The sequence below is a fragment of the Scardinius erythrophthalmus genome (genome assembly GCF_964197995.2).
Source record: "Scardinius erythrophthalmus genome assembly, chromosome: 23".
Taxonomy (NCBI): Eukaryota; Metazoa; Chordata; class Actinopteri; order Cypriniformes; family Leuciscidae; genus Scardinius; species Scardinius erythrophthalmus.
This window is the reverse complement of record NC_138243.1, coordinates 19,954,248-19,978,859: the sequence shown is the minus strand read 5'-3', so window position 1 is coordinate 19,978,859 and position 24,612 is coordinate 19,954,248. Positions and strand designations below refer to the sequence as shown.

The 24,612-nt window shown below is 40.1% G+C and overlaps 1 protein-coding gene across 6 annotated transcripts in view; it reads right to left on the bottom strand.

Annotated features, from left to right (window-relative positions):
* Window positions 1-9,339: 9,339 nt before the first annotated feature.
* ntm (neurotrimin) overlaps window positions 9,340-24,612 on the bottom strand; it is a gene marked incomplete at its 5' end in the record, with an annotated part of 338,748 nt that continues 323,475 nt past the window's right edge. For 2 of the 6 annotated variants that reach the window (XM_081354266.1, XM_081354265.1), the window contains 6 exons: window positions 9,340-11,835; window positions 12,171-12,248; window positions 18,814-18,849; window positions 19,509-19,660; window positions 20,569-20,689; window positions 21,660-21,791. In XM_081354266.1, the coding sequence (XP_081210392.1) occupies window positions 11,735-11,835; window positions 12,171-12,248; window positions 18,814-18,849; window positions 19,509-19,660; window positions 20,569-20,689; window positions 21,660-21,791 (620 nt within the window). In that variant the 3' untranslated portion in view covers window positions 9,340-11,734. The remainder of the gene's footprint in view (window positions 11,836-12,170; window positions 12,249-18,813; window positions 18,850-19,508; window positions 19,661-20,568; window positions 20,690-21,659; window positions 21,792-24,612) is intronic. The other 4 variants (XM_081354267.1, XM_081354268.1, XM_081354269.1 and 1 more) reach the window with 4 other exon arrangements.

Genomic DNA, 24,612 nt, shown 5'->3' with positions numbered 1-24,612 from the left:
GGTCCACCTCCGCTCTGCCGAATCTCTGCCACAACAGCCGGACTGTTTGTGGGTGTAGAGACCATTCGCCCGTGGGAACATTGTTCCTGGACAGCCTGTCTGGACCCAGGTTGAGTGTCCCGGGCACATGCACCGCTCTCAGCGAGCTCAGGTTGCGCTGAGCCCATATTAGGAGGCGCTCGGCCAGCCTGTAAAGGGAACTGGAACCGAGGCCGCCTTGGCGATTTATGTAGGACACCACGGCCGTGTTGTCCGAGCGGACTACGACGTGTTGGTCCTTGATGTGGGGACAAAAGCGCGTCAGCGCGTTGTGAACTGCTAGCATTTCCAGGCAGTTGATATGATGGAGCTTTTCTCGTTCTGACCAGAGGCCAAAGAACGGCCTGCCCTCGAGCAGCGCTCCCCATCCCGAGGTGGATGCGTCCGTAGACACCACTTTCACTCTCGAGGAAGTCCCCAGGCTTACACCTGAACGGTACCAATCGCCCGCCGCCCATGGTCTCAGGGCTGCTGCGCAGTCTTGATCGACTTTGAGGCGCAATCGGCTGAGTGCCCACGCTCCGCGTGGCACTCGCGCTTTCAACCAGAACTGCAGAGGGCGCATGCGAAGCAGGCCCAGCTGGAGAACTGATGATGCTGAGGCCATGAGGCCCAGCATCCTCTGAAAACGTTTGAGCGGGATAATCGCACCGCAGCGGAAGGACCTCGCTGCGTGCTGTATGCGCAGCGCGCGCTGTTGCGACAGCCGCGCCGTCATAGAACGAGAGTCCAGAACGATGCCCAGAAACGAAATAGTTTGGCTGGGGTTCAAGGAGCTCTTCGTCCAATTGATCGTGATACCAAGATTCTCGAGGTGATCGAGTAACATGGTTCTGTGCTCCACGAGCTGAGATCGTGATTGAGCTATGATCAGCCAGTCGTCCAAATAGTTCAGCACTCGCATGCCCCTGAGTCTGAGGGGGGCGAGCGCTGCGTCCATGCACTTCGTAAATGTACGGGGTGCCAGGGACAAGCCGAATGGCAGGACTGTATACTGGTATGCCCGACCCTCGAAGGCGAATCTCAAGAATCGCCTGTGGCGTGACGCTATCTGTATTTGGAAATACGCGTCCTTTAGATCTATCGACATAAACCAGTCTTCTCGGCGAATGTGCGCGAGGATTTTGCTGGTTGTGAGCATTTTGAAACTGCGTTTCACTAAAGCTCTGTTTAGTCGTCTTAGATCTAGTATGGGTCTGATACCACCGTCCTTTTTGGGGACTAGGAAGTATCTGCTGTATAGCCCCCCTTCGCTTTGAGCTTGGGATACATGTTGTATCGCCCCTTTGCTCAACAGTTTTGATATTTCGGCGCGAAGCAGGTGTGCTACTTCTGAATTCACCGTAGTTTCGACGCGCGCTGAGAAGCGTGGAGGGCGCCGACAAAACTGTAGCGAGAAGCCTCTCTTTATAATGTCTAGCACCCAGTCCGAAACCCCTGGAAGCGCGGCCCATGCGTCTGCATGGCCGGCTAGGGGTTGGATGCGAAGCGCGCTCTGTTCGCTGTGCGACGGCGGCGCTTCGGGGCGCGCTAGCATAGGCGTTACGCCTGTGACATTTGAGGCGGGGAGCGCGCATAATACAGCGGGCAACACGCTCATCCTCGACCCCGCTACAGTGTTTATCTGAACGAGGGAGGTCTGAGAAGGTCTCATGGGACTCATGCAGCCTACAAGTGAACGTGGGCGGGGACCGGGCACGTTTACTGCTTTGGCCGCGCTGTCTGCTTGAACAAAGCGGGTGCTCACAGGTCCCGTTTTTACAGGGAGCCTGTGGCTTGCCAGACATAGCGTTTGTGGGCACTGGGAAGTGGGCACTTTGACTATGTTTGTGGCGCGATCGAACTGCGTCGATCTTATGAGTACGGGCCCTGTGTGCAGGGCTGTGCTTGTGTGTAGGGATGGGCACAGGGAAGTGGGCATCAACACTACATTTATAGCACCATCGGCCTTGGCCGGGACACCAGAAAATACACTCTTTTCGGGATTTATCTGGGTAGCCGTAAAAACGGCTTTTGTGTGCAGGCAAGCGGGCAGCTGTGCGGGCTTGTGCTCTGCTGAGAACGCTGAAGCAGTCGCAATTCCTGGGACTGAGACAGCGGTGCGCTTTGGTGAGGGCCCGGTCGCAACGGGGCTTACACACCTGCGCTTTCCTAGGCGTGCTAGGACTTCTTTGGGGCTTCCGGCTTCAACACAACCCTTGGTCGCGGCCCGCGGTGAGTGGGGCGGCGGCTGGTAGAGCGAGAGCGAGGGCGTGAGCTGCGCTGCTGTCGCTGAGAGGGGGCGGCCGGAGGCTGAGGCTGTGAGCTCCGAGGGGCCTGTTTCTCACGGCCCGCTGCGGAACTGGAGCGCTTCGGCAGGAAGTGCTTGAATGCCTGTGACGCTTTCTGGGCTTCGGAAAATCTCTCCACGAACTCGGAGAGAGAAGATCCAAAGAGGCCAGCGGAGGATAGCGGGGCGTCGAGGAACGCGTTGCGCTCTGCATCAGCCATCTCCGTGAGCGTCAGCCACAAATGCCTCTCGGCTACGGTAGCGGAAGCCATACAGCGTCCCATGGCTTGTGCTGCAGCCTTGGTAGCGCGGAGGGAAAGATCCGACGCGCTTCTCAGGTCCGTGATGCAGATAGCTTCAGGTCCTATCTCGTCCAGTTTGCGGAGGAGATCGCCTTGGAACACCTGAAGCGTGGCCATGGTGTGCAGGGCCGATGCCGCCTGCCCAGCGGCGGAGAAGATCCGCGCGAGCAGCGACGACGTCATGCGGCAGGCTTTCGACGGCAGCACTGGCTTAGTCCGCCGTCCAGCAGAGGGCGGGCAAAGGTGGGCTGCTATCGCCTGTTCCACCGGCGGCAGAGTGAGGTAGCCTCGATCCTGAGCATTATCCAGGGAGGAAAATGCTGGGGATACAGACGAACGTGTTCGTGCAGAAAAGGGAGCGTTCCAGGCCTTCGCCACTTCTTCATGAAGCTCAGGAAGAAACGGAGCGGGCTTAGACACAGGAGAAGAACGCTCACCAGGGAGGAAGCTACCATCAAGCCGGGTGCGCGAGGGGAGTTCCGGTGCAGACCACTCGAGGCCGAGGCTCGCCGCGGCCAACGCGAGTACTCGCATGAGCTCCCTCTCGATGCTAGCTCTAGCCGACGGCTTTCGGGCAGGAGGCGTGAGATCCGCAGAGCTCGCCCAGTCCTCACTGCCTGAAGCTAGCAGAGAGCAGGAATCCTTATCGACCGACTCGGCTTCAGAAACAACTTCCTCAGATGAAGCGGCGGCAGACTGCGGGCGCTGAGCATCGGGAAGTGCTCCGGGGGAAGCCGGCGAAGCTGGCGGGCGAGCCGGCGAGCTTTGTCGGGAAGAGGTGGGTTCCGGGGCCCGCTGCGAGCGGCGCTTCTTGCGGCGCGGCACCGCGGCGGGGGGCGCAGGCTCGGAGAAATGTGCCAGGCGAGTCCGCAGAGTCACCATCGGCAAAAGCTCGCAGTGAGGGCAGCCGCCGTCAGCGAGCGCGAGCGCTGCGTGATCTTCGCCCAGGCAGGAGACGCAAATAACGTGGCGGTCTCCCTCGGTGAGCGGGGCTCGGCACGAGCCACAGGATGGCATCTTGATAAAGACGCGGCTCTTTTAGGGGTGAGTGTTCGGGGAACACTGCACACACACACACAGAACAGAGCAGGTAAAGGATATGAAGCGCCGGAAAGCGCAGCAGGTACGGCAGTAGAGGCGGCGAAGGCCAGCGGCTTCAAGGGCTCGTCCCGCTGAAAAGCTTGCCTCGACGACGCTTGCTTCTCCGTGATCCAGCGATGCGTGAGCTTCGCTGAAGAGATGAAAATCAGTTGAATCAGCCTACTCGAGCTCCTTTTATAGGGGATGGCCACACCCGTTTCGGCGGGATGTGACGAGGAGCGCGCGAAGCGCTCTCATTGGTCTGATATTGCATCAGCCCTCGCTCGATAGGCTCATGCAGTTGCCGCAGAACAGCCAATGAGTGAGCGAGCCGTCTCGCCATGGCTGTGCACTGCTGCAATGCGTTTTACAAATATGAAAATTAAGGATAATTTTGCTTCAGTATTTCGTGAAAAGAGACTTTTCCCGCAGCGTTCTACGAACGCAGTACGAGAGAACTCTCGTAAGAGAACTACATTACCCATGATGCTGTACAGAAAATTCCACCAATCAGAGAATTGAAAGAATGAGTCGGTCTCCCTACACTCTCAAAATACTTCAATATTTCAATAAATATGCATATACAATGCTTTATGAGATTGTTTCTTTCTATCTCTAAAGCTGATAAGTAGACAATCTTTGTAGTTTTGTCTGATTTTTAATACTTTTTTGCCTCAAATCAAAGTGTGTAATGTTATGATTCACCTTTTAGCGGGTTGCCTTCGTTTATGGCTTATATTGCTTTAAAGAAAGACTTTTCTGAAATCCCTATGATAGAAATGAATGGACAAAATACTTACGGAACAAAGTGGGCGAGCACTGTTGCACTCTATAAAGGTCGAAGAGGTCATATTGTGAATATATTCACGACTTAGCGATACAGTACAACCTTGAGTGCCTAATTGCTTTTATAAAAAAGGACACATATTTTCATTTAAACTTTATTTTATCAAATGCTATCCCTGGCTGGAAGACCCATCTGTTGAAAAGTGAGCTCTGTTGGCAGTGATTTACTAGTTGACTTAATCCAGCAGCAGCTAAATGATTATAGTCTAATCCGAATGTAAAAAGTCATTTATTAACCATTGTACCCTAACTGATGCGGTTCAATATTCCACAGAGCACTTTTAACAAGTTTCCCAGTGTTGACATGCTGCATGTTTTATAAAGACAGTTTACCTCGCACATCTCTCCCCGCACCGGCCCTGCTCTATTGACGATACGCTCGCGGTTTGGCTGCCGTCCTAAAGATAATGCAGCCAAGAAATGTCATGTCAAGTTAATGCGGCCTGTAGAAATGCTTATTTATTCACATATTTGTCTTTCCAAATAAGCAGTGCTCATGGCATGTTCCAGAGGGGCGCTCCTGGGCACTCAGATAAAGACGTCCACCAGGAGTACAGAAGGCAGAAACTGAGCAGGCTTTTGTTTGCTTCAAGGGATGTGATTGTACCTTCACCTCTTAGCATAAAAAGGTGATCATTCCCAGGCTTCCATCTTTTGTTTTCATGTCGTACATTAATAGCTTGTAGACAAAGGATTGGCAAGAAATCGTCAAGTTATGTAACAGTTTTCTCACCTCCTCTACCCCCGTTTTAAAACTCGATGAATATTCAATTTCAACATCTGCCGTTTGTTTGTCGAAAGCCAAATTCTACTTGTGACATCTTCCCACCATTTTTCTTGAAATGCAAGTTAATTCTTTGTATATGCATATATATAGTCTCATGGTATGATTATGGTAATTTCTGTATAGACACATACTACATTAAATTTGTTAAACAGTTTCATTGTTAAAGGTGCATTAAGCAACTTTTCATGTTAAAAATACCCGTTTTTCTAACCCATACATGCTTAAACAATTGCCTGATGGGCTGAATGAGCCCTTCTCTGATCACTGCGATTGCCTCTATAATCCTGTACAGTAAAATAAATAAAAGGGATTCGGGACGGAATCGACTGGGCGTGACGTCATGCGCGTTCACGCTCACCTGGCTATGTCTGGCAGGTTTGTGTATTCGCCGCCATTATCCGCATCAGCGAAGACAACTCAAGCGACTTTGGCAAAAGTACAAGATGGATTCAAAGAGACCGGCTTCTAGTTCATCCCAAACCCCAACGCAAACTCCACGTAACCGCGTGCACAACTCTGGTTGCAGTTTCGCGAGTCGCCAGAAGGGGGCATAGTTCTGCAAAAACTCAGAGACTTGCGCAATGCACCTTTAAGGTCCAGAAAAAAAAGAAAAAAACATTTTGTGACAACATGTCCCAAGAGCAGAGAATGTCTTCACATTATATGGGGCAAGTTGTCACAATTGGAACCTTACATTTAATAACCTCCTCTTGTAGACAATGCAATGTGTTTTCAGCCAAATATAAATTTCAATTAGTTAGTCAATTAGTTTTTAGTTTAATTAACATCACAGAATCAGAGGTATCACAGACCATTAAACCCATCAAAATGTAAAGACATTTTTGATATGGATACGGTAATGCTCAAGGCACTAAGTATATCAATCATATCCCCCATCACCAAAATAATCAATATGTCTATTTCACAAAATATTTTCCCAAGCATGTGGAAACCAGCTGTTGTTGCTCCAATTTTCAAAAGTGGAGATCCTCATTCCATGTCAAACTACAGACCCATCAGTATATTGCCTGCAGTGTCTAAGATTGCAGAGAAACTAATAGCAAAACAAATTATTAACCATCTAAATTCCACACCCTTTGCACTCCACCCGATGCAGTTTGGCTTCAGAGCCAATTACTCCACAGAGATGTATGCTGATGACACTGTAGTCTATGTTCATGGTAAGAATATCTCTCAGGTGGCTGAGAAGCTCACTAAATCCATGGATAACATTACACCTTGGTTGAAACACTCCTGCCTGCAGCTGAATACATCAAAAACAGTAGCAATGTTTTTCACAAAGTCCCACAAAAATTTTAGTGTTGAGCCGGATATTTTCGTTTCTGGGGAAAGGCTGCGGATCGTGTCAGAATACAAATATCTGGGGGTTTTGATTGATTCAAAATTGTTGTTTACTTCGCATGTAAAAAGGGTCTGTAATCGCATCAAATTTAACCTCGTGAATTTTAGACACGTTCGCCATCAAATGTCCACACAGGCAGCAAAAATGTACATGCACTCTATGATCTTATCACATATCACTTACTGTCTACCCATCTGGTCACATACTGGTGTTACATCTCTGAAACCTCTGCAGTCACTTTACAAACGATCTGTTAAAATTCTGGATAAGAAACCAATTATTTCTCATCATTGCCCAATATTACAAAAACATAGATTACTCAGCTGGGAAAACATGGTCAAATACTCAAATCTATGTCCTCTATACAAAATTATTCATGGTTTATCATCTCCTCCACTCCACCAGTTTGTTAACATCCGTCCAGCTGATCATAGCAGAACCAGAGGTGCAGCGAGGGGAGATTGTGTCATTCCCTTTAGAAAAAGTGTATTTGGTCATACTTCTTTTTCTGTTCGAGCTGCTACTGAATGGAACCGCATTCCTTTAATCATCAGAAATCTATACACATATTGTACATTTAAGAACCATTTAAAGAAATGGCTTCTTGAATTTCAGATCTGTCAACATGAACACATTTCTAGACCTGCTCTATCCACTGCCGGCTTCTTGCCTTGTGTGTGTGTGTGTGTGTCATGTTTTTGTCAGATGTTTGTTTGATTGTTGGTTTGCTGTATTTCGACTATATTTTTTAACATAATAGAATTTCTTACTAAATGTATTGTACAATTATTATAATTTTTTTATATATGCAATTTTACACTCTTTTAGGGTGACTTTTAAGATTTTTTTTAAGAAAAATAGCCTTCTGGCTAATTTTGGCAGAAATGTTTATTAATATGCACTGTCCCTGTAATAATAATAATAAATAAATAAATAAATAAAATAAAATGAATAATAAAACAATTATGAAACAACAAATTTGATCTATCAAACCATATACTATACACACACATATGTATGTATATGTATATGTATATATATGAATATATATGTATATATAAATATGTATGTACTGTATGTATATATATATATGTATGTATATATATTTTTTTTTTACATAACTATTTTCAACACTGACAATACCATTGATGATAATAATAAATGTTTCTTGAGCAGTAAATCAGCATATTAGAATGATTTCTGAAGGATCATGTGACACTGAAGACTGGAGTAAAATTCAGCTTTGCATCACAGGAATAAATTACATTTGAAAATATATTCAAATAGAAAACAGTTATTTCAATTGTAATACTATTTCATAATATAACATATTTTTTGTATTGTTAATCAAATAACAGCAGCCTTGGTGAGCAGAAGAGAGTTCAAACTTTTGAAAGGCCAAAAAACCCCTTGTCCTTAGAACTCAAATACATTTTTCATATGAAATTCTTCATAGTTCCCCACAGTAGAAACTCTTACGATAACTAGCCTCGGTCTCTCCTAAATAAAAACTCAATGCATTCATCCATCCAGCTTTATACTTCGTGTCCGTCATTCTCTTACAGATATGTAAAGCTGATCCGGCTGTTTACCCACATTTTCAGCTGTCTCTCAGCGCCATTCTAATAGTCTTCCATACTGCAGTGTTTGTCACCTGGTGCCTCTCTAACAAGCAGCAGCGAGCGACACTACAGCCAGTCATTCACAATGAACAATCAAGCAAGAAAAAAAAAAAAGAAAGACAGGGAAATGTGAGTCTTTAATTAAGAGTCTTCACCGAAGCCTTTCTTAAATTCAATTACAGCAGCTCTCGCGTCACTTTCCGAATGGATCTCACAGCTTCATTCTCAACATCAGCACTTAGAGCTCATGTGCATCATCACTCCCACAGACTGTCTGTCAAATCCCTTTAAAACACTTACAATACTGACACCTCCTTCCTTAACCAGAACACAAGTGGAGGATCGAGACGGTGCTTAAGTGCTCTCAGAATATGGGCTTTGAATTATTGATTTGGAATCAGCCTGCTGTGGTGTGGATTTGCTTTAGTTTCAACCAGTTTTCATTTTTAAGTGGATAAACAAGTGAACATATAGGACATTCATACACTACTGTTCAAAAGTTTGGGGTCGGTAAGATTTTTAATGTTTTAAAGGAAATCTCTTATGCTCACCAAGGCTGCATTAATCAAAAATACAGTACAATTATGGAATCATGTGACACCGAAGACTGGAGTAATGATGCTAAAAATCAGCTTTGATCACAGGAACAACATTAAAGTTTAAAGTAACTGTTTTCTATTTTCTGTGATCAAAGCTGAATTTTGAGCATCATTACTCCAGTCGTCAGTGTCATATGATCCTCCAGAAATCATTTTAATATGATGATTTGGTGGTCAAGAATGTTGGTGCTCATTTCTTATTATTGTCAGTGTTGAGTTGTGCTGCTTAATATTATTGTGGAAAGAGTGATTTTTTTTTTACTGTCACATTTTATTCATTTTAATACTGAATATAAGTTTTAATGGTAGTGTATAGGCCTACAAATTTGTAAGAAAATAAAAGCTTTTCTTCAATATATCCTCTTAAATATAGAGAGACGAGGTATATAGATTCTTTAAGAATCACAATTAGACCGCAGACCAATTCTATTTAGATACAACATTTTATTATTGTAAGTCTTAAATATGAACACACCATCGCCATTAAAGGAAAAACATATGACGAAACAATTTCTTTACAGTACAAGGAGTTAAAATACTTAATTTGTTCATCTCTAGGGAACCATAGAGATCAGTGGAACGAAGTGAACTTCTCCAGGCTGGTTTTAATGGTTGAAAAAAAAAAAAAAAGTCAATTCTTTGCACCAAGTTGGACATGATTTGCATTACAGCCATGCGCAGACAAGCCCTGTATTTCTGTTAATACGGTGCATCGATTGATCAGCCGTGATCTAAACGCTGTCTTCCCCAGAGGAAATCACAGACATTATTTATCAGGAGGTGCTTCTTTTTGTGGTTTTAAATTTAAATAGTGCTGTAAAAGTGTGGATTTCTGACAGGTTAGTCTCACTAATCTGTCTATATACGAAATATGTCGACTGTTCTTAGTCTGGTTGTGTTCCCTATATCTTAAAAAAAAAAGATTAAATGAAAATTGAAATCATAATATTGAATAATACACCTTTAGGGCAAGAACACACACTGTCACCCATTACACTTTGCACATTCATGACATTCCCTTTCATTAACATACACCTTGTGCTTAAAATCCACTGATTTGTATCTGATATGTGGTTTTAAAAATATGATATTTAAAGGGATAATTCATCCAAAAATGTAAACTGTCATCCAAACCTGCATAATTTCCAGAAATCGCAAAATAATGTCTAGACTACAACAGAAGTGAATGAAGACAGATGCTTTTGAGCCCCAAACATGAAAAGAAAAAAATCATAAAAATGGTGCACCACATTTCAAGGAATAGTTACTTATGATTGGTCAATCTCAGAACTCCATGGTCAATTTATTTATTTATTTGAGGGTGAATTAATGATGACAATTTTCATCTTTGGCTGAACTATTCCTTTAACCACATTGGAGATAAAATGGAAACATTAGGCGTAAATCCTATCAAACATTCCAACAAAAGAGAAGAAAATCTTAATATGGATTTGAGGTCAACCAACACCTTAATACTGCGATGGTAAGTTTCAGAAACTATTCAAATCAAATGCCACTTTTTTTTCTTTTTTTTCCCCTCCAGAATATGGATGGTAACGGGATATCTGCTCATGATGAAATGATGACAGACAAATTGAAATGAGTCTAATCTGCTTTTTCCAAAAGCACAACATTTAGACATCAGATTTCACAATGAGCTTGTATCTACTGTAATACCCTTTGAGAAATAAATTACACAGCTTCTGGAAAAGGGAATAACAAAAAATAGAAAACGTTGCATTGTATTAAACAGGTTCACAATTTTAGTAAAAACAAGTGTGCATATTTTCCCTTTGTACAAGTTAGATATATGCATATACACACAGAGAAGTTAGCAGGAACGACTACGAGACGCGTTTAAATAAAGAGCATTTAAGCGCCCGGTTTGGTTTGTAGAACTCAAAATCTGGACAAAATTCAACAAAAAGCCATTTGAAAAACTGCCGTTGTAATAAAAATAACATTTGATGTCAAGTTTGTCTGGAAAAACAACATTACACCTAGAAATCGACAGGTATTAGCAGATTGCTCTTTGGGCTCTCATATTGGATCCAATAACTTGGAGTTGCACAAAACTCCAAATGTAACATTTTTCAACTTTGATTCATACATTGTCATCCCATATATACTATCATGACTCCAACATCTGATTTATTCCAAAACATTTGATAGAGCTTTTGGTTCTGCATAGTCCAACTGTGCCATTCTGGTCGTCAAAACATAATCAAAATAAAACATACTGATATATATATATCGCATTGTTTTCGGTTGTGAGTGTTAAATGCTAAAATGCAGATTAGAAGTACTCAAAACGAAACATGGCGTGATTATTACAGAACAAAACGTGTGTTTGTGTCTTTTTTGCTGCTTATTTTGATTTTGCCGTATAGTAAAAATATAGTGACAATTGAAAATAAAAAAGAGAGACGTATGCCCTTCCTTATCGCATGCCTTTGACTTGAATTATTCCCCTGTATTCTATATGAATTCTTGAGGAGTTACAGAGTTAAATTAAAATGACAGTCACAAAAATAAATAAAATGTAATATTTAAAATTAGACATGCCTCTCTGTCATTTGCTTTTACGGAATACAAAACTGTATTCGCTGGGGCAAAACAGTGTGATGATTAGCAATGTAAGAGAAGTTACATTATTAAACTCTATAATAAACAAAATAAATGCATGATTACTTCATTAAAAGGAAGTACTTGGGCACCCCATGCACATTTCCAGGCATTTTTGGTAACCCATGCACGATTTGTGACTCCAGGATGAGAGTGATGTCACACGAACAGTGATTTTCCTCCACTGAAAACATCTTCGGCATCAAAACTTGAGCAAGAGATGTAGAAGTACGATGAGAAGTAGACAGGTGGGTGTGAAGACCGTTGACGTGCCGCTGTTTCCATCCTGAACTGCTCCGGGTCCTAAAGCATTGAAAGGAGTCACACGTGTCAGGAAAAACAGCTCAGGTCTCCAACTGTGCTGCAAACTGCCTCGCTTTTATTCTTGAGACTGTCTGTAACGTCGCTGAACTCTCACCTACGCATCTGCACTTCTGATTCTATCTTACTTCCTCAATATTATCTCTTCTTGTTTTCGAAGGTGTCAGCTGTCAGCATTCCCAAGGTTTACTGCACTAAACCGCTATTTTCTAGTCAAGCAATTGTTAAAAATCTATGTTAGTATATTATAGCAACTCCTCTTTGTTTGTAGTGATTAGTAGTTCAGTACTGTATTTAGTAGCTTGTGAATCACAAACCTTCCAACAAATCATTGTTTTCAAAGGCTGTGTGCTCTAAATCGGATGAAGTCAGTTCTAAAACAGAAGCCGTCTCCACTAAAAGAAAGATTATATAACAAAACACTTTATAAGAATGCAGAACATACAATATGAACGATCAAGTAAATCATTTCCATTGGTGCTAATAGGCAAATATTTTAGTCCAAATGAGATGTTTTTGCCTAAAAAAATATTCATCAAGTCAAACTAGAGTATTCTGGCCATGCCGGGTCATCTAACTGGGACGAAAGCGCTCCAGATTGGCAGATTAACATCTAAGCGAGGGTCTTTAGTGGTTACATTTGTATAGTAGGAGCATCTGTTCTCCTCATTTCTCCCTGCGCTCACAGCATTATTACCCTACTGTACGGCACATCCTTGACCAGTCAACCACTGAGGTCAGCCGGAATTGCGCTTGCTTATAAACAAGCTAATCACCGAAGGTGCAGTTTAACCAGATTACTAAGGGCAGATGAGTAAAACGAGGTGCACTGACAACTGTGTGATTGTCAGAGTAAAAAAAGGGAATGGGAAAGAATGCATTTACTGCGCTGATCTGATGAAAACTATTGCACTCGTATTCTGCGATGATAAAATATTAACACACATTCATGATCAAAGGTTTACATAAGGAAACATTTTACAGAATCTGCAAAATGTTAATTATTTTGACAAAATAAGAGGGATCATACAAAATGCATGTTATTTTTTTATTTAGTACTGTCCTGAATATGATATTTTACATAAAAGATGTTTACAAAAAAAATTATAAAAATGACCCCATTCAAAAGTTCACACCCTTGATTCTTAAAGTTGTTCTTGATTGCTTAAACACTATAACCATGCAGGCTTATGAACTAAAATTTCACAAGCATAACGCCATTTATAAAAAAGCACACCCATTTCCCTAAACTATAAACACTATTCCCCTGTTTTGACACATAAGTCAGATTTGTTGACACTGGGAGTGGAGGAAGAGGTGAAGGAAGAGCTGGAGGAGGAGGAAGAGGTGAGGGAAGAGGATGAGGAAGGTGAAGGGGAAGGGGAAGGGCAAGGGCAAGGCCAAAGAGACAAGCATTGCCACTCTAGTCGCCCATGTCTCAGTCCATGGAATGACTATGAGGGAGGCTGGGACACGAGTACAGCCAAACTTGAATCGCTTCACCGTCGCCTCGATCGTAAGAACCTTCAGGAAGGAAAACAGGTACAGTAGATGTCCTTCAGACTGGTCTCTACTGTAACTTTTGAGTGCAGTACACTGTGCCGTTACAACACATACATGTACTCTAGCTGTTGCACTATACTACTGTAATAGCATCAAATTGCCTCACATACAGATAGAGTTTTCTGAATGCTTCCATTCTGTTAAAAGGATGTGTTGCAGTTACAGTAATCAGTACTTCTATTTTTCTAGAACACAGAGACGATGAAATGGAAGAAGCCTGCCAAATATTTCAGTTGATGCGTGCCAGCGGGGAACAGGCCTGCAAGTGGATTTTACCCCCGCTGCCTGGCTAGGGCCAATATAGCCTGTGATGTGGACGAGATTCTCTGGCTGACCCAGACCAAAGACGGGATGCTGGGGCAGAGGTTTTTTTTTTTTTTTTTTTTGGTGTATTGTACTGTACAGTACATTAAGGAATAAAAAAAAATGTGCCAATGTATCCATTGGTTGTGTCTTTTGTGTCCATCATGTGAAAAGGTTTGTGGGGGGGGGGGGGACCACAAGTAACATAACTTACCAGTTTTGGAAATGTTGTTTTGAATTTATTGCACCAGTGTGTAAGACTATGTTGTAGTGTGTGTGTGTGTGTGTTTGTGAGGGCTTGTGTGTGATGTCTGAGGGCAAAGTTTGGTTTTTCAGCAAGAGTGAATGGTTTGGAGTGTAGAGCTTCATTTTGACCTGAAAATAGGGTGTTTGGGGAATTGTGTGAGACGTTATGGATTTGTGTTTACTGTTTTGAGAATACGAGGCATAGTTTCAAGAAATGCGTATAATCACTCGAGAAAAGCTGTAATACTGTGTTTGTGTACTGTGTCTGTGATAGTTGTTCATGAGTCCCTTGTTTGTCCTGAGCAGTAAAACTGTCCAATGTTCTTCAAAATAATCCTGCTGGAAAGGGTTCAAATACACAAAAGATGCTGGAAAACGGAATAATTTGCAGGACCTGAAGGATTTTTCTGAAGAACATTGGGCAGTTTAACTGAAAACAAACACACACACACACACACACACACACACACACACACACACACACACACACACACACACACACACACACACACACACACACACACACACACACACAAAAAAAACAGTCGTGGATCATCCAGGTAACAACACACAGAGTATTAGGAATCAAGGGTATGTAAACTTTTGAACAGGGTCATTTTTAGAAATTCAGCTTTTTTTTTCTTCTTATTTTCTTGTGGACACTTCATGTAAAATATCTTCAGGACAGTACTAAATAAACAAATAACATGCATTTGGTATGAACCCTCTTATTTTGTTAAAATAATTAACATTTAGCAGATTCTGCAAGGTGTATGTAAACTAGTGAGCATGACTGTAATCATGCCAATAGACAATAGAACTTGTCTGGATCATATTTCATCATACAATCAAAAGATATTTTTTTAAATATATTTTTGCATGAACAAAATTAAGCAAAAAATACAGTTTTAAAATAAATATATTATTATTATATTATTATTGTTAATAAAGTCTGTGGTCAGTTAGATTGGGGGGGGGGGGGGGGTTCAATAGAGTGCAACAGTCAAGTTCCACAGGTAAAAAAGTCCCATTCATTTTCTCCATAGGGAGATTTTTTCTTTTTCTTTTTTTCATTTAAACCTTTCAAGCCAGACCTACCAATCACTCCATGGTTGTTAAGTGATGAAATATGTATCAGTGAAGGCAACACGTCAGTGTGATTCAGCTTCATTTAAAAACATAATAATAATAATATTAATAAAATCATGCTTGATAGTCAATTTCCCAATGAAGAACTATATTACTCACAATCCTTCTTGGATCCAACCATAAGAAAGTATGGTTACCATGGAAATGAGATCCATGGCAAAAGATCTCATTAATAACCACCCACTTCCATGAAGCATTGTGAATGACTTAATGACTACACTCAAAAAATTATTTTATACTTCACATTTTATACTTAAAACTAATGACATATATGTAAGAATGTTCATGTATTAATCACTTTTTTACTGCCAATGTGCAAACATCTTGTAATGAAACTTAAAAAACAAGAGCTTCCCAGACCTCCTAGGTTATCTATGAAAGACTGATTTTTAGGTGAAGGGCTCAGGTTTTTGCAGATGTTTCATGCAAAGAAATTGTATTAATTCAACCTATAGTCAGAGCATTCCCAGTAGTCAGTCAAGAGAATGACTGGGATGAACACTTCCGGAACCAAGACCACTGAAAAAAAATTGGCAGTCACAAACTGTAACATCATGTGCAAATTATGCACATAAAATAATGTTTCATGTATCTACCATGATAATCCTACACACACTGCGCTGAACACTTTCCAGAGTGAGGTGTTCGACTCTGACAGTGGAGATATGCCACACATAATCTCAGCGCCATGGGATATATTCTTGTTATTGAATGTCTACACAGCAAAGACATTGCACATAACACTGTGTAGACAACCTGACTTATTAAAATAAAATAAATCTATTTTGTTTCTACGGTGTAGATATGGTGTTAGCCAGGGTAGATTTGGTTTTCTTTTTGGACTTTTACTGCTGATTGCATATGGCGAGTCATTTATATAACGCACAACACAACTGACTAGTTCTCGCCAACAGAAAAAAAAAAAAGTAGTCACGCAACCCCAAGTATATAAATATACACATGTAAAGTTTAATTAGTTAAATTTATTGAAAAAGGTTTTTTTTTTTTTACACTCTTGATATTTACAGAGCCCTTAAAATTACATGGTAATGGGAAAAAATATGCTCAAGTTTTGCGAGTGAACGCAAAGTTTCTCAGGGGAACGCAAAAGCTGTTAATGCTACAGCTATGTCAATGCTGCAAAAGCTATAATTTTTCCTCCCATCTTATTTTTTTAACCATCACCATGTCCCTCTAGGAGCGCTGTAAATATAAGATTTCTTTCCCTTTTTTGTTTCACGTTTGGTGTGGAAGATCAGAGAGCACTAATATTCAGTCCCAACAAAACAATCGTTGTGTCATGGCATTAGTATGGCTGTCTATTAAATCCTTCTCTTTGATGGGCCATTTAGACTGAAGTCTAATTTCCCCTGGATTTAGGGGAGTACAGTACTTTCTTTAGGGACAGCTATCCAATTATTCTGCAGCCACAGCTTAGAGTAAATCCTGCACCAAGTGTAATTATACTAATGTGAGTTTCTCACAATCAAATTCAATGCAATTAATGACTCTCCGGAGAGGACATGGTTACCAATCCCATGCTTTTTTTTTTAGGTCAGACAGTGGAGAAAAGTTGGCCAGGACAAGATTTCTATTCTTGGCAGAGAAGAAAGATTAAAGGACAATACAAGGACAAATCAGTAACAACAATCAACAACATATGCAGGCGAGGAATGACCCCTTACAAAAAAGTAGGAAAGACCAGAGGCAAATATAACACACTAGATGTCTTCAATCACAAACAATTTAGAGTGATATTTATTCAGTAAAGACCCTCAATGCCACATAAATGAGCAATAGTTTGACAGAAAAATACAAATATGTTGAGGTTTTAAAGGAGTGTATTTTTTAATAATTATTTTATTGACAGACTGTAAGTAAATACATGCTAATGTTTTGCTTATTTTCATCTGACTGAATTAAAAGGTTTCATATCTTTTAATCTTTAAAATATGCAATGAACATTATTTCTGTCTGGGTGAAGGTTGTTCTTGAATTGGCAGATAAGAAGTATATTTTAGTAAAAAAAAAAAAAAAAAAAAAAAAATCAGATAATGTAGCTCTCCCTTTGACTGTTGCTTTAATCATATTATCCAACATAAAATATGCAAACTATTCTAAAACTATATTAAGTATTAAATTAGATTTATTGGTTAACCTCAACGTGTGTTGTTATAACTGCAATTTGAAAATCAATATGATTATTCTCAACTTAAGTGTATTAATGGTAGTATTACTGTTGACACATTCATAGTTTTTATACTGAAAGTCAGAAACATTTTTGTAGTCTGAGAAAAAAAAAAAAAAATAATAACTTGACCCTGGTTTCTCCTACTGTGGCAGTACCATGGTACATTGAGTTGTTATATATGGTACTGTATGATTTATGTTATTATGTCCAGGTAAGACCATAACACTTTTTGTAAGGGGCAAATGTACATTTAAACGAATAGTTCACCCAAAAAAAATTAAGATTCTGTCATCATTTCACCCTTATGTCATTCCAAACCTATTTGACTTTCTTTCTTCTATGGAATAATACACTGGTCATTCTTTTCCATGCTACTATACGATAATGAACAGGGACCGAAGCTTTCAGGTTTCAAAAAGAATGCAAAAGTACCATAAAATTATCATTCTGAAAGTGTTCTGAAATCAAACGATAGATTTGTGTGAGAAACAGACTGAAACTGAACAGATAATCTTCACCTCCAGTGAGCTGTTAACCGCTGCAACTAGACCATTGTGTCAGTGAGTTCATCTTGAGGACCGAATCAGTCCAATTCAAATGAATCATTCAGGCTGATTTTGTGGATCGAATCAACTGAAAATCAAACTCAAAAGAATGATTCTTTCATGATTTGGGCATTACTAATGCTCTCAAACTATGGTTTGACTTCAGAAGTCTTGGACTACAGCACTTTTATGATACTATCATGGTGTTTTGCATCCTGTTTGAAGCTTGAAAGCTCCAGCCCCTGCCCATTAATTGCATGGGCTAGAAAACGTAATTTCATTTTCTTTTCCTGTTCTGTGGAACAAAGTATGAGTGCAAGTAAATGATGACAATTTTCCTTTAAGTACATTTCTCATCAACTGAGTAATAATGAAGCACTTTTCCACAATTCCACAAACATCAAAAGACATCATATGATGCAAACATGTACTTACAAACGGCGGATGAGAGCATGCATTGACATAATGAAGCCATGCCATGGTGGAGGAAGGTTAGACAGGAAAGAAAGTGAAAGAAGAGAAAGAGAAACATGTTTAGGCTAGAGAAAACAGAGACTCATTCATCAACCCACAGTGACTGAAAGCAGAATGAGGCATGTCAGTACCCCGCCAATCCCAGAGCGGCAATTGAGACTGTCACTCAATGTGCTGAATATATTATTGACATTACAAAATGGGATTTTAAGCTAATAACCCCTTAATAGGAATAGCTAGTGGCCAATTTAAAATCTGACAATCACATTCTGTCAGACGAGGCACGACAATTATATTACCCTGTTCAAATCAGGGAAAATTTGTGCGTCAACCTCGCCAATAAACTTGAGTGCCATATCAACAACTTGGCTTCGTCACATTGCGGTTGATGTGAAAATAACCATGTTTGCATCTTCTTTGCGTATTAAACACACTGTAACATGCTTTAGGAGGTGATCAGGACGCCGCATTCCCATGCACACTACTAACCTTGCAATAGCGTTGAACTAGTGGGTTCAATTATTTCTACATCAACAAAAACAAACATAAAAACATGTATCAAAAGCAAATGAAGGAGAATCCTGTGATGGAAATCTCAAAGATTAATAGTCACACAAAGAGTTGTCAAAAGTACAGATTTCGGTACCAAGTTGTTACTGAAATTTAAAAATGTGACGATACCAGCATTTTTAGTGCTGTTGAACAGATTCTTAAACACCTCTGATTGGCCATTGCGTTCACACGCTCAACATATATGTCTCTGATTGGCCATTGTATATGTCTGTTACCATAAATGTCTGTTATTGGCTACAATGATCAACAATATATATGTTGAGTGCGTCAACACAATGGACAATCAGAGGTGTTTAAGAATCCGCTCTACAGCGCTAAAAATGCTTCAGGGAAATGCTGGTATCATCACATTTTTTAAATTTCAGTACTGACTTTTGACAACTCTAGTTGCATGGGTCAGAAACTACCAAGTGGAAATTCAAAGTGTTAACAAGAACATTATCAGCTGGAAGTTTTGCTTTCGTTTAGCTTTGTTGAACGAAAGTTTAAGCAAAAAATGAAACATAACTATCTTCCGAACCACCGTTTGTACATTAAACTAATTGAAGAATTGTGAAGAGGCTCCAAATTGTTTTAAAACTTGATTAAAACCATCAACTACCGATACTTACCGTATAGGACGATGCTTGTGTTAGCGCTCCCAAGTTTGTTGGTAGCGACGCAGGAGTAATTGCCATAGTCTGCCTCGGACACGTTGAAGAAAGTCAGCTTTGAAAGTGCTCCGTCATCCTCGATCTCAATGCCATCAAAGCCATTGAAGATCCTGGGAAACAGCAGGAAACAAATGGGGAGACTTGAATCAGCCCAGCCTTGTTTACGCTACATCAGAGCCTCCTTTGAAGCTTGAGGTTACATTTATGACAACATCAACGTTTTCGGACGCAGATTGCGGCGGGCCTGGATACATTCAAAGGAGGCAAAACTTGCAGGATTGAATTACTGGCAGCGGCACGCAGAGGGACATGCACACGCTCTCTTATGCACATTTAATTATGATACAACATTGTGACAACTTATTCTTCACTTGACATCAAAGACAGTTTGAGAGAACCAACTGAGACACATCCAGCCAAAGGCACTCAAATGTGAATTATTTTCCGTTGAAAACAGTGAATTTATGACAGCACATCTAGTCAGACATGCACAGTTACTGAAATACATTTGTCCTTCACCTCTTAGTGTCACTATCAATATTATAAATCGGACAGACATAGTGTATAGGAAATAAAATAAACTCTAGTAACTAGCTGTTACTGTGCATACCAGTTGTAGTAAAAAAAAAAAAAAAACTGGGTCACAATCTCTATTAGGTTTCTTTAACTACTATGTACTTACATCAAACAATTTTTGGGTAAAATGTACTTATTGTATTGAAAAAGGTGTAAAGAAAGGGTTAACATTATAATAATTGTATATTGTTTGTATAATTATAGATGTGACTACAGAAATGAATTTCAGATGTAATTACATGCAGGTATTTCTTTTTATATAAGTACAATGTAAAGACTAATTTAAATGTTAGTACATGCAGTAGTAGTTCAAGACATTTAGTGGGATCTAAATTCAGTTTTGTTATTGTAACCATCTATGATTCCATAAACTTCTAGGTTACAGTTTTATCCTAAAGAAAGGAACAGATGAAGGAGAATATCCCGAAGTGATATGCCATACCTCCTGTCATCTCTGTACCACTCAAAATCTGCCTCAGGTACAGCATCTGCCTCACAAAGCAGGACACCTCTCTGACCCAGGGTCACGCCAACATCTCTGCCATCTGAAATACTGGGAGGGACTAGACACACAAAACCACAATAAAGTTAGTGAACTTGAGATTATTTACTGGCAAGTTTAACAAGATTATTTACTGATAAGGCAATTACTTAAATAAATAAAGTACATTCAGAAGTCGTAAAACAAGTTATGATCTGCATAGTCTTCACTGTGTCAATAAAAAATATATATTTTTCTTATTAAAGTTACAAAAGTGATTCAGTCAAAAGCAGTGAGAGATTTTCTATCTTTAGTTTAACATTAATGACAGATGGCAGCAGGTTTATTAGGCTGCTGTCATTTTAAGACTGAATGCAAGGATCCGATATAATGATAGTAATATAATGACAACATACTGATTGGTTTTCAATTAATAATCATTAATATGATTACAAGGATACTCACAAAGACAGGGAACTTGACACATAAGTATGTGTATAACCATTCAAGCCCAATAAGGTGGCAAAAAGAACTCAGTTCAGTACTCACACTCTATGAGCAGCGGCTTCATGTGTGCGCATCACTCTCAGACAGCGCTCAGAAACCATCTCTCAGACAGCGCCCGCATATGGTAAAATTAGTTGTCTTTTGCTGCTTATTGCACTTTAACGGTTTAAAATCACTTGTTTTGAAATCGCAACGCTTAAAAACACATGTATATGAGAAGCTTTTGTGACCACGCAGCACAGCAATGTCATGTGATCATAACCGAGATAGAGACGATGGTCCAAAATCTCTACCAGTTGACATATTTCTACTGGCTAATCGTGTCTACCGGTATATCGCCCACTCAAGATGTTTTAGTTTGCATTTCAAGACATTTCATTACAAATTATATTATCATTTTATATTTATTTAATAAAATCCTAAAAGTTTCTGTTCCTTTATAGGTTTAAATAAATCTGTAAATCAATAAAAAATAAGTATTTTGGGCATATGTTGTATGCTGCATATATGTAGAATATGTTGATATAAATTCATGAGACACTTACAGTTGACTGTGAGCTCAACAGTCTGTGTGTCCACTGCAATGTCGTTCGCTGCGGTGCATTCATACACTCCTGCTTTATCTCTGCTGATGAAGGGAATCTCCAGAACCTCATTGTCTGATCCTAGGCTGTCATCTAAACAAGAAAACATTAAAATAAGATGTTATGATCAGGGATGCAAACTCATCATGGGTGAAAAAAGTTACAATCACATGAGAACCGCTTGAGAGAGAGAGAGAGAGAGAGAGAGAGAGAGAGAGAGAGAGAGAGAGAGAGAGAGAAATGGAACCAATACACATTTCAATTCATGTACTGTAGTTAAAGTAAATCACAAACATTGCCGCCAGGGTTTGAAAGAACTTATACTGTACTTACAAGCCAATTTGGCTATTAGACTTTTCAGTCACACTGCTCCATTACATTTTTAAGTACAATCAACTTGGCTGTGTTGGTCTTTAAACATGGATCACAACTTAAATTACATTAAACTGACTTAAAAAGAATAGTTGAATCTTGTATAATTTAAAACCTTAAAAATGGCCTAACTTATTTCTAATTTATTTTGATGAGTTGAAGTAATGTTAAAACAACATGTTTTCATGACTTATTGATGTCATTTTTTTGTACAGTGTACTGGCCATTCAGAACTTTTACTAGCCATATCCAAGTCACAGTTTATATATAAAGTGATTTATTAAAAAATTATTTCATATTATTCAAAAATGGCAGGCATCCTTCTATGCACTAAAAATACATTTTAGGTGGACAAAGAAATTCAAAGAAAATCAAACACCACCTGAACAAAACAAACCTGTCGTCTCAAAAAAAGGACAAATAGACAGGTTAGGCCAGGGTCTGCAAAACATTGGCAGATGTGCTTCTTAGTTGCTAGGTGTTTTTGTTTTTTTACACTAATCCCAGTGGGGATTAGTTACCCCATTATTATTATGTTTCTTGGGTCTGCGCTATTCCCTTCAAAGCAAACATACCAGCGCGCCTTTATTTGTTGCTTAGTGACGGTTGTGTCGAAGTAAGCCAGAAATGCGCAAGTGCTGTGCAATTCGACTGTATTTATTATTTACACGGACTCATGAGAGTTCAAAATGTTCGCTAAATCTGTGCATATTACATAATTTATCCAGCAAATTGAGTCAACATAATTTGTGAAACATCACCCGCCAAATTGCCTTGTGATTTGACATCGTTATCCTCCACATTTTTACCCACATTTGCCGTTGTTTCATTGCCGTTGTTCATTTCAAACCCTGTGACATGAAACAGCACAGAACATCTTGTGTGTGTAAAAGCAAACTGTTTAATTACGCTGTGGTTATGACAGTTTAGTATAGTAGAGCTCAACTAAAGTTGTGTTCGTTGGCAAAATGGTCGGCTAGTTTTTTCAAAAACTCATCGGATGTAGACGAATCACAATAATTATAAAAAAATTGAACGGCGAATTTCACCGAAAGGTGACAAGTTTGCATCCCTGTATGATCTGTGTTATAATCTTATTAAAGCTCTCAACAAAAAGAGAAGGGTTGTCCAGCTTTACTCATGATTCCTTACTTAAAAGACAACTACAACAAAAACAAATGACTGTGACTGTTTGTTAGGAGTGTTAATACTGGAACAACAAAGTGTTACTTGGCTAAATCACATCATATTGCATGTGTCTCATTATCACAGAATTTTTTAAGTATTGTCACATCTATACTTTTCTTGGGTACAATATGCCACACTGTAGAGCATGTTGATGCCCTTCTATGCAAATTCAAACCTCATCTTCCCTGAAATACCGATGCTCTGATTTATTTATAGTCATTTGTGTCCTATTGTGGGAGAGAAGACACTAGAGATATGAAATTTGATTCAAATATGAGTCTCTGTCTCAGTGCAGCTGCTTTGAAGTGTTCACATACACACTGGAGTCAAACTGCTAAAACACATGCCACCTTTTCATGATCACGAAATCCAGACTGGGGAAAAAAAACGTTAGTGGAAAGGGATCCTTGTGATGCAGTTCTCAACGTCAAGCAGTAATATGCAGTTGGCTTAAATAAATAAATATCGTCCCCGAATGTAGTTTCTGACAGCAAAATAACACACCGCATTCACTTAAGTATGTTCTGAAAGACAATGTCTTACACCTGGGAAAGGCTGTTAACGAGAAAGAAAGAGGCACTTCCTTTAACCTGATGAGGAGTGTCAACCGAGCGCTCTGGAGAAAGAAGCTCATTACCGTTCAACACGGTACACACCTCGTTGCACTGAAGAGCAGCTCGGAGTCTGCTCAAAAAGGGTCTTGTATAATTGTATTGTTTTATTGTTTAAAAGTATTTGATTTTAAATTCAAACACTCAACTGCACCTTCAAAATGAGCCAATTAAACCCAAACGTTTAAATAGAGCAAGCCACAAGCGAGCACAGGTATAGTTTAATCTTCATTCTAGATGCTCATTTTGATGTTTCCCACTGGAAAGTCCACATCATTGGAGCTGCAAAGGACTGGGAAAGCTTTATGAAAAGCAAACCATCGGCTTTGATACCCGGTCCAGCAGAAAGTAAATGTGGTGCTTTGGCATCAGGTGCATTGTGGACTGTCTTCCATCAAAGGGAAGATTGACAAAATGGGACCGTTTATTTCCATCAGGGGCTCTGGGTTTCACGGCTGCCATGGAGGATTGTATCAACGCGAAGTACTTGAAGACTGACATCTCAGGCTTTTTTCTTCACCAATACACTCCTGAAGTACATTCATTATGCATTTCTTAAATAATGCAACCGCTTTTGTATATTCATGGCCTCTGATGGCATTATAAGCATCAGTCAATAGTACGCCAAGGGTTTGATCTGCGATATTATCAGAAGTTAAAATCAAATGCCTCTTGAGCTGAAATGGTACAACGTCCTGGTTGTCATCAAAAATAGAACAAGCGCCAAACAACTCTATTAATGG